Source organism: Hemitrygon akajei, chromosome 5 (assembly GCF_048418815.1).
Source record: "Hemitrygon akajei chromosome 5, sHemAka1.3, whole genome shotgun sequence".
Taxonomy (NCBI): domain Eukaryota; kingdom Metazoa; phylum Chordata; class Chondrichthyes; order Myliobatiformes; family Dasyatidae; genus Hemitrygon; species Hemitrygon akajei.
In genome coordinates, this window is record NC_133128.1 from 85,792,067 (window position 1) to 85,806,740 (window position 14,674).

The following is a 14,674-nucleotide window of genomic DNA, read 5'->3' on the forward strand; positions in this document are numbered from 1 at the left end:
ATTGACTTGTGAATGCCTCAAAAAGGCAGCATCCATCACTACCCAGGGCATGCTCTGGTCTCATTGCTTCAGTCAGGAAAGAGGTACAGGAACCTGAACGTGCACACTTAATGATTCAGGGACAACTTCTTCCCCTCTGCTATCCGATTTCTGAATGGACATTGAACCCATGAACACTACCGCACTACTTAACTAATATATACTTTAATTCAGTTTTTTGTTTATGTAATCTATTGCATTGTACAGCAGTTGCAAAGACAAATTTCACAACATGCGTCAGTGATGTTGACCTGACTCTTTTAGTTTAGGTTACTGTATTTGGTGCTCACTATGTGGTTTCCAATGTTGAGAAAACCACTTTAGGGGGTGGAGGTGCTGCTGGTGAAGAAATTTTCAATGTTTAGGTGTTGGAAGTTATTACGAGCTTGGTGTGAAGTGGGCTTTGAGAAAGTATTTGAAAGCACAGGAGATTCAAATCATGGAAGAGAGGGCTACAGTTGCAGGGAAGAGTGCAAATTGTTCAGTTGGTAATTAAAAAGGATGAAGTGACATTGCTACAGGAGGTGAAGTACTTTAAGACCAGCTTCAGAAGGTGATTTTTGAGCCATCTGAAGCAGTGGGCACTAGGGAAGGCAAGTGGGCTGATTTATTGCTGGAACATAGTTGACATAGAATCAGTAACGGGTAAGGAGGTTGCTAATAGAGCAAAGGGGCTTTCTGGTATGACCCTGGATTGTGTGAACCTATATTGCTTGAGCTGGTAACTTAATGTGAGTCGCATTATACCCACTAGACTGCATTTTCCTTGACTTGATAACACATTTAGTCTAATTTTACCAAGTATGGGATTGGATTCTGGAGGTAATCTGTGGCTATAGAATTGATGTGTCCCAGTGCTACTGAAATCTTTGCAATCAGTTTAACAGGTTGATTTTGATGAGGTACTGTAATGAGTGAGAGGCAGTCCGATGATAGTGAGGTGGTGGAGATGGCAAGTCTGAATGCCCAATAGAGATTAATGAATTTGCATATAGTTCTAGCTGATTTTTTTTTTAAAGGAATGTTAATTTTCCCTATTGATCCATCACTCCACTCCAACATGAGGGGCCCATATAGAATTTCAGTTCCTCCTTTTTAATGGGGAGCAGGGGTCTGAGTAGGCAGCCTTCATTCCAACATCAGCACCCTGTCTGTAGCAGATGCTAATTTTAAGGTTCCAGGCACGAACGAGTAGGTTTGAATCCGAGAGAGCTGATTTTCCTCTATAAATCAGAATTGGGTTTAATATTACCTGGACATGTCATGAAATTTGTTAACTTTTTGGCAGCATTACAATGCAATACATGATAAATATAGAGAAAACTGAATTACAGTAATTATACATGTGTATATTAGTTAAAATAAGTCATGCAAAGAAGTAGTGTGTCCAAGGGTTCAATGTCCATTTAGGAATGGGATGGCAGAAGGGAAGAAGCTGTTCCTGAATCGCTGAGTGTGTGCCTTCCTGATGGTAACAGTGAGAAGAGGGAATGTCCTGTGTGGTGGGTGTCTTTGATGGAAGCCACCACTCTTTGAAGTCTTGGATACTACAGAGGCTAGTACTCATGATGGAGCTGACTAACTTTACACCTCTCTGTAACTACAATCCTGTGCAGTAATCCCCCTCCCCGTACTAGACAGTGATGCAGCCATTTAGAAAGCTCTCCACTGTACATCTGTAAATTGTTTTCGTATTGGGGAAGCACTTAGCAAATGAATAAATTTGAGATGATCTTGGCACTTATCTATCCTTTTCGAGACACTTTATTAATTTAAAGTGCTACCAGTATTTCAGCTTGCCCTTGTGTCTCTCGTTTCAGATGAATACTCCAGACCAGTGGTCATGGGCCAGACTGCACTGAGTTCAGGACAATACTCAAGCAAAGCAGCATCAATCAAAGAGATCCTGGTGTCTGTGTTGGAATCATACGATGGCTTCAAACCATCCACAGAAGAATGTACTCCTGATACAAGGCTTTCTTCACAGACTTTACTGCAGGATACAAGTGCAAAAAAGATTTGGCACAGTTGGAGCAGAGATGGTGAACAGCAGCAGAGTGTTGGGATTCCAATGACAACATCCAAAGATTACTCGTGTAGTAACAATTCATTGTCGGCATCACCTGAGCTGTCCTCAAGTCATGTAATTTCCAATGCCTTCAATAAATTCCTCCTTTCTGTACAGTCAACAGCTACCAAGTGCACAGTCTTCACTGATGGCAGTCCATCGATGGTTGCTCTTACAAATCAACCTCCTCACGGGAGCAACTGTCCGGGTAAAGTAATGAGTATCAATGATATCAGGTTGATGGTTAGAGCTGATGAGGATGATACTAAAACCTGGACGATCTGAAGGGCCCCTAGATTGGCTGGCTGAATAGCAAATGGAGTTCCATCACACATACTAGGCTGTTCTTTGATGTATTGGGGGTAGAAGTGGTTTGGAAGGAAGTCAGGGATCGATGGTGGTTGGATTAGTAAGGTTGGATGGTGAGGACTGGCATAGAGTAGTTATGTTTCTGTGCTGTAGATTTAATATAATTTATGTGGTATATTTTCCAATAACTATTGTTATTTTGTTCCAACATAGCTTTGCACAGGAGATTGACTTATTACTGTCTGACTATAGATTATTGATCATTGTGTATACCAATTGTAGTCGTCAATATAAGCACAGATTTCATAAATCAGTTGAAGATGTTCCTGACATTCTGGGCCTATTTATGAAAGTCAGGTCTTCAGTTGTCCTGGCTGTGTCACTATTCAAACTGCAAAATGTTAATTCTTTAGAGCACCAGTTGCAATAATATCCTGGCTTGCCAAGGTTGAACAAGTTAATGCATTTAAGCCTTGTGTTTCTAGGTGACTTTCTGGCACCTGTTGTCAGCTGAGTACCAAGGGATCACAGTGCCCTCTTTTATTCCCAGAAGTTAGTTACTCCAGGGATGCTAGACAAAGCCACTTCCTTGAATTTGCAGGCAACCTGAGGCAGCTCTAACTTTTAGGAAAGGTTTATGGTAGGAAATAAGAGAATTGTTACCAACTGCTATCTGAGCTCCAGGTGTGAAATCCCTGTGGTTGCAAGCAACAATGGGAGGATAGTCATTGATGCTTTTCAGAGTTTGCACAGGGCAGGAGAGACCAAGAAGCTGGCAGTTTATGAATGGGCAATGAATTTGCTATTAGCAGCATGAGTCTTGTGGTCCTAGCAGTTGAGAGGCCATCTGTAAAATGTCAATTGATGTGCTGGAAAGCAAAGAGAAGAAGTTGCAAATGCAGGAAGTCTGAAATAAAAATTGAAGATTTCAGGGATGTTCATCAGGTCTAGCAGTATCGGCAAGAAGAGAAACAGAGTTAAGGTTATTACAGATCAATTATTAGAAATGCTAACAGTTTCTCATTTTGCAGATATGGCCTGACCGGAGGGTGCTTCCTGCATTTCACTTTTGTTATTTAGCTGGAATCAAATGATTAAAATTGTACTATTGATAAAAATCTGTACTCATTGTTTGGAGCAAACAGCTTAATTCCTCAAATTTTCCTAATTCCTACTTTGTAGTCTAATATGAAGCCTTTCCTTCCATAGACAAAGCACAGAATTGTCAGAGAAACAGCCCAGAAACAATTATATACACAAGTTATCTCTCTAATCCAAGCTTCAGTGCCAGCAAAGCTCAGGAAAAGGTAAGATTTTTCTCTTTCTTCAGTTTCATCTTCATGAAGATCTCACTTACTAATTGTCCTTTACTTTTTGATGAAATTTGGTTGGTTACATTTGGGACTACTGCAAGAAAAATGTCAGTTTGATCCCCAGCTATCCCTAACATGTTTTTATTTGCCAGAATATGAAATGTTTTTAAAGCTGACTATAGAATGTGTGGATTCAATATTATGTTAATTTTGATCCATTTGTAAATGCGGCCATCTTCTGCTGAGTAAGTTTAACTGTGGTAAACCATCAGCGGTACTTTAGTGTTTAAGGGGTGTTATTTTTTTGTGGGGGGTGGAGAATTACTTGAAGAAGCTGAAAATAAGCATAAGCATTACTCCAACCAGTGTTGCAGCTGGCTGAACTGCTGCCTCATGATATCCATGGCCCCTATCCTAACCTCTGGTGCTCTCTGGAATTTGTAAATTCTCCTCTGGGTGCTCTGCATTCCTTTTTGATACAGTGTGTAGATGAATGGTATAATCTGAAGAGAATCGATTATTATCTGGGGAGGGAAAGTGGGGACTTGGTTAGTTCCATAACTTGATTGCACATAGCGTAACTCTACCTTAAAACAGATTTTAAACTTGAAAATTTATGTGTATGGATATGTAGATCTTTTGAAAGTGGATTGTAAAGCTCGTAAAGCAAATGGAATCACAAGTTTTGTAGTTCATCGGGGCTTCCATTATTTTACAGAACCAGGCAACTTCCAGTTAGTTGAAGGCATTTCATACTTTAAAAATAAGTCATGGGTGGACTTCCCAGAAATGCCATTGGGGAGGGAGTTTCAGGGTTTAAATGAAGAGCTAGAGATACAGGGGCACAAGATACAGGGGCACAATTAGACCATTCAGCCCGTTGAGTCTGTTCTGCCATTTTATCATGGGCTGATCCATTCCAAGTCAGGATGACATGCAGCTTGGTGAGAAAACAACTACCTGCAGATGGCGAAGTTCACCGCAGGTGATGTCATATCCTCTGACAGGTGGCAGGTTTGGTGGATTCTATTGGAACAGCGAGGATAAATAACCGTATACGCTTTGTAGATGATGCACACTGCAGCCATTGCACACCAGTAGGAGACAAACTCCGTGTTGCTTCTGACTTGTGCATGGTAGAAAGGCCTTGGTGTTAGGTGACAAATCTCTGCCATAGGACACCTAAACTCTGAAATGTATTTGTAGCCTCGATTTATAGAGCGTGTGGTTTGTCCTGTTGAGCCTCTGGTCAACAGTGACATTGATGGTGGGGAAACCGATGGACTGTGATGTCATTGGGAGGGTTAGATTCCTTTGTTGGAAGTCATCATTGTCCAGCACTTTAGAGGCACAAAGGTTACTTGCTATCTGTCAGCTCTGTGCCTGAATGCTGTCTGCTTTTACTGCATGCAGGGCTATTCCACTTACTGAGAATTGGTGAATTGGAATCTAATACTGTGCAATGAATAATCCTATTAATTTTTAATAGCAGTTTTTGTTGTTTATTCAAGGAATATGAAATGAGTTTTGCAGGCTCTACTAGCATTTAAATACCCAGTGAGTTGCTGCTTTGAATGATATAGACCTTTGGCGTAGGTATACCACAATACTGTTGGCAAGAGTTCCAGGATTTTGATATTTTTTTTTTGAAAACCTCAACCTTCTTGTCCTGTACTAACGTGGTTCAGATCTATTACAAGTGCAAGTTTCCTTTTGGCCTTTGGAATAAGGGTTTTGACTAAGACTTCCAATTGCATTAGAACAAAATCTTGCACCATAGAGTAGCAGATGGGGTCTTGTATAACTCCTGAATCATCTTCCTGTAGAATAAGCCTTCCCATAATGAGCCCATGAGTTTAAAGGAGCTCTTTTGACTTGTTTGAAGTTTGGGCATGCTGGGAGTGTAGCAAAGCAAATGCACTTTGTCCAAGCCTACACCCTGCACAGAAGTGCCTTCTGTTCTCCAGCACTCTTCACTTCAAAGCATCTGTGTTTATTTATTATCATTGCACCTTGGGCTTGCATGAATTCAATATGTCAATGCTTCTGTTTTGTAGGAGAATACACACTTTATTGTTGCTGACTTGGTTATTGCGACATTAGAGAATCTGAAATGCAACATCTTGTGTGAGCAAGCCGAACTGGGAGAAGAGGATAACAGTAATGTTATTAAGACATCAGATTTGAGAACTTGTATTAAGAAAGAATCACACTCTGACTCTGTAGACAGTGGGTTTGAATGTAAGTATTTGAACTGTTTTGACTATATTAAATATCAAAACATTTTGGTTATAACTTGATTAAAAACTAATGTCAAATGTGCATAGCATCTTAAATGATCAGGATAAATAAATCAAATGCAATTTTTTTGACTTAATATAAAGTCAGAATATTGTACTTTTTGAAAGGCATTATTGCAATATTTCAAGATTAGGAACTTGCAGAATAAATTTGGAACTTGGGCTGAGCAAAATAAAGTACATTTATTATCAAAGTGTATATACTTTATACAGCTGTGAGATTTGTGGCTGCCTGCAGGAAGACAACACACAGAAACCAATAGAACCCATTGAAACAAAGGACTGTTGAGCACCCAGTGTGTAGAGAGAGGGGGAAAACAAATCGTCCAAACAATAAAAGCAAGCAAACAGCATTCGCAATTGAAGTTCACAGAGCCATGAAACATTTGACTGTTACTTTCGTGGGATTATGAAAGGGTCTCCCTACAAGTAAGGATTCAGGATTCATAAATGTGTCCAATTCTAATCGCACTGTTTCCCTGCAGGCCTGCTGCATTATTTCTCTCCCGTGCCAGTCACCTCTCCTTTTGGTGCTTGCTGTGCTAAAGGAAGCTTTGCAGTAGATTATTTACCTACCAGGTAGACCTCGTGGACGTGGAGAAAACCGGAGCACTTGGCACAAACAGCCCATTCTTGTAACTTTCTATTCAGCCAATTTATGGGGCAGCCAGTGTTCCTTGATTTATTTTTTTCAGGGCTTCTCTAATTGTGCCCATCTTGAACTCTACTCAGTGACTTTAATTCCATCTTTGTGACTTAACAGTGCTCCTGTTACGCTAAAAGTTTGCTTTTCCCTCTTGGCACAAACTCCATTTGCAGCATTGGTTCCTAGCATGAGAGGAGTATGCAGGGATATGGTCCAGGTGCAGTTCAGTGGGACTAGGCAGAAAAATGGTTCGGCACAGCCAAGAAGGGCCAGAAGGCCTGTTTCTGTGCTGTAAAGTTCTATGGTTCTAGCATTTCAGTTTGCTCCTGTCTCCTTTATAAATTCTGTCTTGCACTTCAGTTGGAACAAATCAACTAAAATCCTGATTGTTCTCTTTTCTATATATTTCCCCCTAACATTATAATTTTTAAAAACTTCAATAAAGCTGCAGTAGTTCTCTATTGCAGTGTTGTTTCTTCTTATCGGGTTGGCTTGTTTACATTGACCTCCTGATTCCCAGTTACTTTGAAGCCTGTTAGACTGTCAGCTGCTTCTGCATCTTGAATTCTTGGAATATTCATTTTTTTAAAAAAATGACAACACTATTATAGAAGTATTTGTTGACAAGTGTATTACTGAGCTCTTCTCATTATGTTAGATGCTTATGCCTGAAGTAACCTTATTTTGATTAGCTTCCTGATAGCTGCTTTTGTTACATGGGTTCTGTTAGCCTGCCTTTCTTTTACAGGTGGTTCTGCTACACAGTTGGATGATTCGTCTGAGGTTGTCTCCAAGGACAATCAAAATGGTGATGATGCTGTTGCTGCTGATGACGATGGTTGTGATGATTTTGTGATAATAGGTACAGGTGTCAATAGAATTGGGTTTTTTAAAAAAAAATCTTTACTGATGGTCCCCATTTCTCTGGGGGGGGGGGGTGGATTTTTATCCCTGTAAAATATCCAGGGTTTTGTGGGTGGTGCACTTTGTCTGTGAAGCTGTCATCAGCTTGGGGGATGAACTGCTGCTGCATGGTCAACTTCTAGTCAAGAATATTCAAACTGGAAAGTTGGCTGCTTCCCTTTTCATAAATACTGGCTCACTGACTGCGTTTATTTCCCACTTTCAGCATCTGTAGGTCTTCAGATTTCCATTTACTGAGAATGTAGCTTTCTCACCCCTTCACACTGTCCAACTTTAAGGCAGTAAATCCATTCCAGGCGTTAATCTAGTAAACTTTAGCTAAACTGCATCCCATGTATTAACAACTTCAAAAAGGAATTGAAACAATTTGCAGTACATCAGGTGGTCTTATCAATATCCTGCATAACCTTTGTACTCTTGTATTCAAATCTCCCAGTAATAAACAATAACACTGTTATCTGTCCTAATTATCTGCTATCCCTTTTGTAGCTGCCCCAAGATCTTTTACAACTTGCCTATCTTCTGTAATCAGCAAACTCGGCTGCCATTTGTATAACCGGTAACATCAGGCTGAAATAATGACAAAGCTACAATTATATTATTCTAACTTCTGGGATTGGTTGTTTGAGGGCAGTTTTCAGTTAACTTCACCCAATATCTCTTTTAAATGACCATAGGCAGTTTTGTCGAGTAATTACTAGCCCTGCTTTTGGTTCCTTTAGGCTTTTTGGTTTTGATTGCCACATCATGAGACTTGTTTTGAAAATCTCGACTTCAGTTACATGCACAGATGAGACTTTCTGCCGGAGTGCAGTTAATGTTTTCAGAGGATTGAGTTTTTTTTTGTGGAAGACTGCTAACTCTGTCAAATACAGCATCAAAACCCATAGAATAAAATGTAAGCAGACTTGTCAAGTTCCCAGAGGAATTCACTTTTCCCCCTTTTTACTTGGATTTTTATACTAATCTGGGTGTTAACAGTACAGGCCATGTTTTGTAATTTATAACTATGGAAGAGGAAGAAATTTGACCCCTTAAATCAGTACCAGCTCCCAGATGGTCAGTCTCATAATCCTGCAGGACAGCCTCCAAAGAACTTAACTACTTTCCCTTTATGAATCACAAACAAGGGAAAATCTGCAGATGCTGGAAATGAAAGTAATGCACACAAAATCCCGGAGGAACTCAGCAGGCCTGGCAGCGTCGATGGAAAAGAATAAACGGTGGACGCTTTGGGTCAAGACCCTTCTGCAGGTCCCAATGAAGGATCTTCGTCCAAAACATTGACCATTTACTCTTTTCCATAGATGCTGCCGGGCCTGTTGAGTTCCTCCAACATTTTGTGTGTTACATTTTTTTTGTACCAGGTTGGTGGAGAAGGTTTCAACGTGAATTACACTGGAGCTTTCCTCCCTTTTTTGGTCTTTTTCCCAAACTATATTAGTTTCCTCCGGCCCTTGATCTGTCTGTCAGTGGGACAACTTTTCTCTATGTACAGACTCCATGAAGGCTCCCACAGGATATTTGCTCTTCTACTTGGAGATGGAGAGAAATCAGTGCTGTTTGGTTTTGACATTCTCATTCCTTGGACTTTCTTTACACTTCCAGAATTTGATGACCTTGTTTTTCGTTCTGATGGCCCCTTAAAGTCAGAAAGGTAAGGATTTCTTGATTCATTCCCATCTCATTCACAGGCCTGCCTCCTATCCGTTTATTTTTGGATTTACACTAGTGCAGCGATGAGGATTGCAAAGCGATACTTGAGTTATTGGGTTTTCATGAGCTGATTAGGTTTTATAATGGCCTGGTAGTTTTAGGGTCACTAATGATTAGGCTTTAAACATGGATTATTAATAGAATTAAACCCCACAGTTGTCTAGTGGGGTTTGAATTTGGCTGTGCAATGACTATAAACTTGTATTAACAATTCACTAACCTGAAAGGGGAAGAAAAACACTTTGCAAGAGTTATTTTATTCTCCCTACTTTGTCTTCCTGGTTCCCTGCATCATTTTTTTTGAATCTAATTTGATCTTTTTCTGGGTTTTTTTTCTTTATTGCTGTTTGAAGAAGTATTGGTTTGGACGATTAGTCACCCAAAATTCTAACTGTTGATGCAATTATCTTGGCATCTTCAGCAGTCCTTTTGATGGAGTTAAAACATTCATATTTTTGCTGCCTTTATCCCATTCTACTCTGATCATAATGAGGAAAATGAGCAGCTAATGAGGCAGTAATGATTTGGCCGACTGGGATGAAAGGCGCATTTTTTCAACAAAAGAAACTTGGAGCATTTCAGAAAGTAGGTAACAGAAAACTGAAAGGATAAGATCATTGAAAGGTGGGAAGTTAATGACCTGTGACTGGGCTTGAGGTGCTGAAGAATGGGTTGTTGTTTGTGTATCTTTGAGTCATCTATGACATTACACTATTCCATAAGGGGTATGAGCGGGACAGGTTTTTCCTCTTTAGCTTCTTGGAAATTACTGAAATTTGTTGCTGGATAACAATCCCTTCAGATTTGAGGATGGTTGTCTGGAACACAGAACAATCTTGATCTGAATGACTCCAGCACTGAATTTGTTCCAAGTTTCCCTAACCCACGACAGACAAACCAAAGCTGTGCAGCCAGATCCAGTTTGCGGTTATTAGAACCCACCTTTTCCTTTTGGGTGAACAGGGCCACAACTTCCATCGCCAAAACCAAGTGAATGCACACATTCGACTTGCAAAATAGAACCCCCAAAGATTTGCACTGTCCTTCAGGCTGCAGTCTGTAGGTAGTCACTTTGTGCCCTGCTCAGCAAACCCACACAGGCCTGCTAATGCTGGCCCTGATTGACAGTCTTGACCAATAAAACAAATCCTGCCCACCTCCACCAATCATCAGTGGTGGTGCAGGTAGGGGGTGGTGGGTGGAGTTTGAGGAGGCGGTGACCTGTACATCATTGGAATTCAGAAGAATGAGAGGTGACCTCATTGAAACCTATCGAACGCTGAAAGGCCTTGATAGAGTGGACGTGGAGAGGGTGTTTCCTGTGGTGGGAGAGTCTAAGGCCAGAGGACACATTCTCAATTCTAAAAGTCCCTCTATTCTGAGATGAGTAACTTTTTTTAGCCAGTGGTGGTTCTGTGGAATTCATTGTCACAGGTGGCTGTGGAGGCCATCATTGGGTATATTGAAGGCAGAGGTTGATAGATTCTTGATTAGTCAGGGCATGAAGGGATAAGGGTAGAAAGCAGGAGACTGGGGCTGAGAGGAAAAATGGATCAGCCATGTTGAAATGGCGGAGCAGACTCTGGGCCAAATAGACTAATTCTGCTCCTGTATCTTATTGTCTTGTGGTCTAGTTTTATTTCGCTTTCCCTTGGGACACAGCATTTTTAAGTGCTGGATAAAGAAATGACTGGGAGAGTGAATGTTTATTTTAATAAAAAAGTGGCTTCCACCATCTTTTTCCCTTCAGGATGAGTCCAGGCTGCAGAGGAAAGGAAGACTGCAGACTTTTGATTTCATGAATGAGCGATATTTAATTTGCACCAGTTTGTTGAACAAGGGGGAAAAATTGCTGATGTGTGAGCAAAACCCCACACTTGTACAGTTTTATAAATTGTATATGTCTTGTGAAGTTCAGTTGTGGCATTTTCTCCCAGGACCAAAACAAAAATGTTGCTTACAAAAGAGAAATCAAAAAGTTAGCTTGTATTTTAAACCCAACGTGCAAATGGAATGAGTCCAAAAGCTGTTAGTGGGGTGGATGAATGATTTATAGACGATGTTTGGGGGGGATGAGGGGGGAAGGGCTGCTGTTGGTGGAAGAGGAGGAAATCTTGCAATGTGCCTATTCCAAATGGGGCTTCATTCTCCATTTAATTTTACACATTGAATTGACCCTTCAGATTTCTCCACTCCCTCTGCCCACAATCTTTTAAAATAAATAGTCCAGATGAAGGGGGTCTTGAACTGGAGTGTCAGCTGATCATTTCCCTCCACAAATCTCACCAGACTTGGTGGGCTCCTCCAACAGTACATTCACTGCAGGCTCCAACATGTCTGCCTCTTGGAGATCCTCCGGCATTTTGCCCTCTTGAAACTCTTACTTCCAAATGGTGTTGCAAATCAGCCATCTTAACTTTTCTGCTCATCTTGCATCTGCCCCCCTGCCCAAAGAAACTCTCTCTTGTTGCCGGACCTGCTGAGGTCCTCCGTCTGTGTTTTTCTGAAAATATTTCAAAAATGCCCTGCAATCTATATTTGTTTAGTAAGTGAGCCAAGCAGATAGCTTGTAAAAGTGTTTCTTTATCTCCCCCACCTCCCCCCTGACTTTTCTGCAGTGACTGAATAATCTGCTTGAACTTTTATTTTTCAGGCAGTGTCTATCTGCTGAATACTTGGCTCGGCGGCTGTTTAAATCCTTTCGCACTACGTGGTTACCTCGGGAAACTGACGAACATCAATTTGAAGCCGTGGAAACGGTGCTGGAAAAAGTGCGTAGTTGCTATGTTCCTCGGTTGGCGGGCGGGGGTGGGTGGGGGGAGGAAATGCAACGTCCTATTTGGGATTGGTTAAGTTGCATTGCCTGAACAACATCTGCTTGGCATCTTTTTTTGTGTGTGAAAATACAAAATCTTAACTTGAAACATCTATTTGGAAAAAGCTCAATTAACTTCCCTGCCATGAACGATTCTGTAATAGCTGCTGTGAAGGAGGAAATGTAGACGTTGGTTTATGCAAAAATAAGGTTCCTGAAAGCAATTCCATCGGATGAGCTATATGATGTTGATCTGAGGGGAGAGCTAGTTCAATGCTTGAGGGTCTACTCGGCGAGGAAATATTTACAGGCAGGAAAGGAATTTGGAGGCTTCTGATGCATTGGAAAAGTTGCAGTGATTTCAGTGCCTACAGGACAGAACAGATGTGCAGCTCTTTAGGAGTGACGGGCTAAAGAATGGTTCATAATTTTTGTTTCTTTTGAAATGTGGTCCTTCTGATGTATGGTATCACACTGAATACTTGGCTAAATTCTCTTTTAGCTAATTGACACCAGATATGAGCGCATCTTTTTTGACTCTGGTTACAACTTCAGAGTAAACACCTTTCCTCCTAACACCTTGTCCATTTATCTGTTCTGTCCTACATTTATATGAACAGCTCTGTAGATAAATATCAGAAGAACCTTTGGTCTCTAATACGAACCATCAGTCTGTTCCCCTCTACTAGGTAAAGTAAGTGCCTGCCTTGGCCCTACAGGCACTGAAATTGCTTCCCTAATGAATCAGAAGCCTCGAAGTTCCTTTCCTGCCTGTAAATATTTCTTCTGGGTAAACCCCGAGTGGCAATGTGGGAGCGGGATCTGATTTTATTAATTAAACCATTGCTGAAAGTGTAATCAGAGTTTGTGGAGATGTTCTCAAGTCAGTGCAGTACATGTACGTCTAGTAGGTCACCAGTTACATAAACACCGGACTGGCTGGATAGAAACGAATGAGGGATAATGCCCCTTTTCAAAAAGGCCTTCTCTAGCTTTGGTCTTCCTCCAAATTGATCCTTTCAATGTCCAGACTTGGGAGGAAATGTATAAACTATATAAGCATGTAACTGGTTGGAATAAATTTTGTATTGCTTCTGTTGGGATGTTCATAAGCTCTCCCAGCACTGCTGATCTGCTATGTGGTTGGCCAAATCTACCTCGGGAAGAATGGCTGGTGGCAGTGTCTCTCCTGCAGGGGCCACGTCTGTGAAATGGAACATAAAAGGTACAGCATGGGAACAGGCCACTCAGCGAGCATGCTCCAGATTGATCAGCTATCTATAGCACCAAAACCATGATTGTGTAGCTGTATGAACAGCTGTTTGTCATTGCTGATGTCAGCAGCCTGCAGCTACTGAGTAGATGAAATGTTGATGGTGTGCAGTGCATCTGGAATAGATGCTGAATGGCTGGGAAGTGGTTTGATATTGCGGGCAGTGTCCTCTCTGGTCTGTGTTTTGCGCTGACCTACCAGATTCCATCTTTCTGTTTAGTCACTGACCTAATGTTTCCCTTTCCATCCAGTTTCTCCCTCTGCAGGACACTCTTCCTGGTGCTGAAGAATCTGTGGATCTGACTACGGACTTCAAAGTAAACTCCCGACTGAGGGGCACAGCTGATTGGGCTCCTCCTCGATTCCAGATTTTGTTCTTCATCCACCCGCCCCAGAAGTATGTGTGTGCAGTCACTTTCCAGCAGAAGTAACTTAGCATTGTGTGCACACTTTAAAATAAAGCATCATTCTTAAGTTTTGTCAACTTAGATTTGCTAGCAATTAGTGTGTGTGTGTGTGTGTGGGGGGGGGGGGGTGGAAGGGTGTGGGAAGAATATTATTATATACTTGTTTTTTTTTTAAACCTTCTGAATCCCACTTTAAGTGATCAGCTCAAGTTGCTTTTTCATTGAAATATTCTGAACACGGTAATTGTCACTAAGTAGTGGAGGAAGTATCCAATGAATTTAAGTTTTCTGAAATGTTTTACTTGTTGAAGTTTGCTGATATTTAGTTTTTCTTCATTGGTTTGTAAATTTATTTGATATCTAACATTCAGAATGATTAACTTGTATTGTTCCTGCCACTTCAAGCCATATGACAGTAAGAATCTTTTCCGCGCTTTCTTTCTGATCCAGAGGTGCTTGCTTATGAGCTTGAGTAGAGTGCTCATCCTCCATCCCCTTTATTAACCTCTCATTTAGCATGAGATCAATTTTTATTAATCCCGGAGGCAAAAATCTCTTCCTATCCCAACACTACCTCTCCCCCCACCCCCCCCCCCCCCCACCACAACCAGCACAGGTCTCTTTCACTCCCTCGATCCTGAGGTCAAAAGATGCTGCAAGGTGTCCTGGCCATTTGCTGTCACATTTGGAAATGCCAGCTCCTCTATCAAAGCTGTTGTTTTTCCCAGAACCTCTAGCTTTTCTGTTTTATTAACTGACTTTGTTTCCTGGCTCACCAGGCTGATAACGTCTGCTCTTGCCTAGAGAGTTCTCGGGCTCTCCTTTCAACTTTCAGTTTGCCTTCGGACACACAACCTTGGTCAC

At 41.2% G+C, this 14,674-nt stretch overlaps 1 protein-coding gene across 4 annotated transcripts in view; it reads left to right on the plus strand.

Annotated features, from left to right (window-relative positions):
• rubcnl (rubicon like autophagy enhancer) overlaps positions 1-14,674 on the plus strand; it is a 122,558-nt gene that overhangs the window by 92,883 nt on the left and 15,001 nt on the right. For all 4 annotated transcript variants that reach the window (XM_073044595.1, XM_073044596.1, XM_073044598.1 and 1 more), the window contains 7 exons: positions 1,860-2,315; positions 3,626-3,723; positions 5,787-5,970; positions 7,424-7,537; positions 9,208-9,256; positions 11,969-12,086; positions 13,655-13,800. In XM_073044595.1, the coding sequence (XP_072900696.1) occupies positions 1,860-2,315; positions 3,626-3,723; positions 5,787-5,970; positions 7,424-7,537; positions 9,208-9,256; positions 11,969-12,086; positions 13,655-13,800 (1,165 nt within the window). The remainder of the gene's footprint in view (positions 1-1,859; positions 2,316-3,625; positions 3,724-5,786; positions 5,971-7,423; positions 7,538-9,207; positions 9,257-11,968; positions 12,087-13,654; positions 13,801-14,674) is intronic.